Below are 4159 nucleotides of genomic sequence, written 5' to 3' on the forward strand. Positions count from 1 at the left end.
CGAGCCGCGTGCGCGCGCGGCCGCATCAGCTGAGCGCGCGGCGCGTATCACGTGGTGCGCGTGTCGAAGGTCACAGCGCGCTCACAATGGAGCTCTCGGAGTTCGTGCAGAAAGGCTTCCAGATGCTGGCCGATCCCGGCTCCTTTGACTTCAACGCCTTCACGCTTCTCCTCCGGGCGACTTTCCAGAGCCTGCTGGACGCCCAGGCGGACGAGGCCGTGTTAGGTAAGCCGCTCAACTCTGAGCTGGATCGGCCTGGGTAGAGGGGCGCTCGGAAGAGAGCAGCTAGACCAAGCGAGACCGAGCGAGACGGGGAAAGCCCCGGGAAGAGGAAGTCTCTCCGGGCTTTGCCCTTCGCTCCGGACGGAGTGAGGCGATGTGGCTCTGCTAGAACCCAGAGCGGACCCCGAGCATTGTTCTGTCCCCATTTGGCACCTGCACATAGCCAGTACACGTTCCTATCCTGATTTCCCGTCCCAGGCTCTTTGTTCCTTTGTAAAGCCCGTGTTCAAGACTTGTTTGTGGCCTAAACATCTAAGGTTTCCAGCCTGGTCTGAGGCAAAAGCTGTTTGACACTTGGACTTCCGCCGGCGAGCTCCCTGGCAATTCAAGCTTTCAGTGCTAGGCTAGCAAAGGTTTTAAAGGTCTGTTTCTAAAGTAATTGCTAGGTCGAATAGTGTTGACATTTTCCAATTTAGAAAATAATTCAAGTTCTTATGATCACTCCAACACTCTAGTTCAGTTTGTTTTGCACAGGTTCCACACCTAGAACCTTAAAATATGGTGCATAATGTATTGTTCGGCATCAGTTACCAGGAAGCGAGTCCCTTTAAAGTAGTTCTGTCAATGGTAGAGTGCGGTGTTTGCATGGATTGAAAGCATATCTTAAAAGACAAGTCGCTTTTAGATAATTTTCCTAAATATAAATATCCCAACAATTCAAATTTTTGGTTTTTTTCTGTAGTTTCATGAACTAAATACTTGTACAAAAAGTATGAAAGTGGAAGTTCTTTAAACGAAAATAGCTCCACCTGCGTTAATCTCAAAAAAAGAATGGCTGTCAAAAACCTGAAAATATTTTGAAAATTATATTTAATATTCCGAACGGGTGCCCTCCCCTCCCTTGATGTATTAATGTCCATGGAGCCATTTACCCTAAAATCAATCAGTCTTTAGAGGGAACGTTTATTAAATTTACACAATGTAAAATATTTATCTTCTTATTTTCCTCTGAATTTATTCCATCCAGTGTTAGAATGACCACTGTGTAGGTATTTTTACTTTGGTACTGTAATTTTAAAAAGCAGTAAACATATTAAGGCAAAATCAAAGAAAGGAATTGAGACCAAGAAACAGAATTGTTGATATGTGTTCTTTATTCTGCCATTGACCTTGTTGCTCATCTCTCATTTACTTAATTGCTAGTCCTTACAGTGGAATTCTGTTATCTTGTTAAAGGGGGTTTTACCCAAATTAAAATATCCTTTTAGGAAACATGACTATAAAGAATCACAGGCATCACTGGCAATTAATTTATTTTAGATCACCCAGACTTGAAACATATCGACCCAGTAGTGTTAAAACATTGTCATGCAGCAGCTGCAACTTACATACTGGAAGCAGGAAAGCAAAGAGCTGACAAGTCAACTCTAAGGTACAGGATTTATTTAAATTCCATACATTATCAAATAGTACCTTTATGATTCGAATTTCAGGTTTTAAAATGGTAACTAAATTTTTGCTTCTTTTTTTACTTTAGCACTTATCTAGAAGACTGTAAATTTGATAGAGAGCGAATAGAACTGTTTTGCACGGAATATCAGGTTACTTCTCATTTTTTAAATTAACAATTACTATTTTTCTTCTACTTTGTTTGCAAAGATGTGTTTTCTTTCTTTTTTTTTTCACCCTCCAGAATAATGAGAATTCCCTAGAAATCCTACTGGGAAGGTAGGTACTGTATAATGTGTCAAGTTGAGCCACTTTTCACTTGCAGATATAAATGGAGAGTGCTGGTGTGAAACAAAACAGGGCAAAAAACAGGGATCTTGACCAAAAGAAAAGGGGCCAAAGGGCAAGTGAAACAATTGAAGTTAAGCCAATGTTTTTAAAGATAAAGTTTATTGAGATAATTTTTTAAATGCTCTTTTATTATTGCGAACTTGAAAATAAAGTTTAACAATGTTCTAAATTCACAATGGATTAAAATTGGGGGGAGGGGTTGGAAGGTAGACACCATTCTCAGTAAAGAAAAAGACTGTAAGTTTTCTGTAGATATTGTGTATAAAATTATCATTGTATCTTTCAGTATAGGAAGATCTCTGCCTCATATAACTGATGTTTCTTGGCGTTTGGAATATCAGATAAAGGTAAAGTTTAGCTGTTCTCTAGGGTTATATAGGAAACTTAAAAGAAATACAGTTAAATGCTGAAATGTATGTGTTGTTATTTCAGACAAATCAACTTCATAAGATGTACAGACCTGCATATTTGGTGACCTTAAATGTAGAGGTATTTATACATAAGCCCCGACTAAAATTAAGTGTGTAATGGAATTTAAATTTCCTTGATTTAAATAATCGGCATTTTTTTCTTCCCTAGAACATTGATTCCCGATCCCACCCAGAGATTAGCTTTAGTTGCAACATGGAACAATTACAGGTACAGTATTAGGATCTGTGAATATGCCTATCTTTTTATAGATCTTGGAGAATTATACTTTTAGAAAGTTCAAAAGAAAAATAATCTAACCATCTGTCAGTAGATAATGAAGATTGTTTAAGGATTTAATGGGAAAGGGACTTCAAAAGCAATATTTTAACATAGGCTTCACTTTTGAAATTAAGATGTCACTAACAGAATTGACCTATATTTGCTGTTCCCACCGATTAAAATAAACTTCTGAAGTGTAGTGTTGAGTGTAATTTCCTTCTATTTTTGATGAGTTTGATCCAATAGGACCAAGCAAAATTAAGAGTATGGCTTTGAAAATGTCTCTTTTGCTTTCAGACACTGAATTAAACTTTCAAAATGGGATTTTTTAAACAGTGGTTTTAAATGACTTTTTATAAAGGGGGAACCGTTTACATTGCCAGTGTAAGACTGGGGAAATTCAAAACTACATTAATTGGTGGACATGACAACGAATTTATTTGTCACCACTTAAAAAAAGGAAGATCATTGCTTGAAATTTTGATGAAATTAAATTTTCCAAAAGGCATCGCCTGCAGTTTTAATGTAACCATTAATCAAACTTTAAACTTTCAGAAAATGTGAATACAGACATCATCTTTGTTAGATAACTTGAGAAGTTTAATTTAGATATACCTTGCCTAAGATTCACTTAGAAATCGTATTTCAAATCTGAGGGCAAGTAGCCGATTTGAAGATGAGCTGTTTTAGAGGAAAACCTTCTTTTGAACCATAATGGTTTGTCAAAGGTTAATAACCTCGTGAATTTTAACTTATTTAGAAAGAGTCTTCCGACTTTTTCTTGCATCTTTCTCAAACTTGGATACTTCTTTCCCGTGTTTTATCCTAACAAACGTGGCATTATATACGTCTTTTAGGACTTAGTGGGGAAACTTAAAGATGCTTCGAAAAGCATGGAAAGAGCAAGTCAATTGTAACTTGGGGAAGTTAGCGATCTGCCCGGGTCTAGAAGAGGACCAGGAACGCCTTGCCGTCGGCCGAACCGTCATTTGTGCAAGCTGAATGTCTTCCTTTTCAATAGAAAAAAAAATTCCTTTTGGATTGATGACACTCAATTTTGACACATTTTGCTTTTGCGAAAGTTAAATTCTGCCTAAGTGTTTGAGTCTTTAGTGTTAACTGTACATTCATCCCATTTTTATCTTTTTTCAAGACTTCTAAAAGGAAATAGCATTTACACTGAATAAATGAGTTCCCACCAAAACTGGCGAGCGTTTGTTTGGATGTGAGTTTGTGTATCAATTATTACTCTGAAGCTATAGAACGATCAGCGTTAACTTTTAACGATCGATTTTCTGTGGATTAAAGTTAACCACAGTGGGAAGGATGCGAACTCCGGGGTTTGTTGAAAACCCCAGCTTCGGGACTTGGGAATCGGGCGCGGTCGGCCCGCGGCGGGGAGCTGGCCCGTCCCGTTACCTGAGCCGAAGGGCTCGTCCGCAACCGG

At 38.5% G+C, this 4159-nt stretch overlaps 1 protein-coding gene across 1 annotated transcript; it reads left to right on the forward strand.

The window, feature by feature from the left end:
- The first annotated feature begins 39 nt into the window (after window positions 1-39).
- Window positions 40-3920, forward strand: COMMD3 (COMM domain containing 3). Its single transcript, XM_006907000.3, has 8 exons — window positions 40-225; window positions 1543-1654; window positions 1760-1823; window positions 1916-1950; window positions 2309-2369; window positions 2455-2511; window positions 2602-2661; window positions 3570-3920. The coding sequence occupies exons 1-8, from the start codon at window positions 87-89 to the stop codon at window positions 3627-3629; spliced, it is 588 nt and encodes a 195-aa protein (XP_006907062.1). The 5' UTR covers window positions 40-86; the 3' UTR covers window positions 3630-3920.
- Window positions 3921-4159: the final 239 nt, after the last annotated feature.

The sequence above is a fragment of the Pteropus alecto genome, unplaced genomic scaffold (assembly GCF_000325575.1).
Source record: "Pteropus alecto unplaced genomic scaffold, ASM32557v1 scaffold11, whole genome shotgun sequence".
NCBI classification, from domain to species: domain Eukaryota; kingdom Metazoa; phylum Chordata; class Mammalia; order Chiroptera; family Pteropodidae; genus Pteropus; species Pteropus alecto.

Bases quoted from the DNA above. Each gene is read 5' to 3' on its own strand.
- COMMD3 (XM_006907000.3), top strand. From the start codon at position 87: ATGGAGCTCTCGGAGTTCGTGCAGAAAGGCTTCCAGATGCTGGCCGAT. The intron at 2,370-2,454 runs GTAAAGTTTAGC...TTGTTATTTCAG, and splicing joins GTTTGGAATATCAGATAAAG to ACAAATCAACTTCATAAGAT. The intron at 2,662-3,569 runs GTACAGTATTAG...TACGTCTTTTAG, and splicing joins GCAACATGGAACAATTACAG to GACTTAGTGGGGAAACTTAA.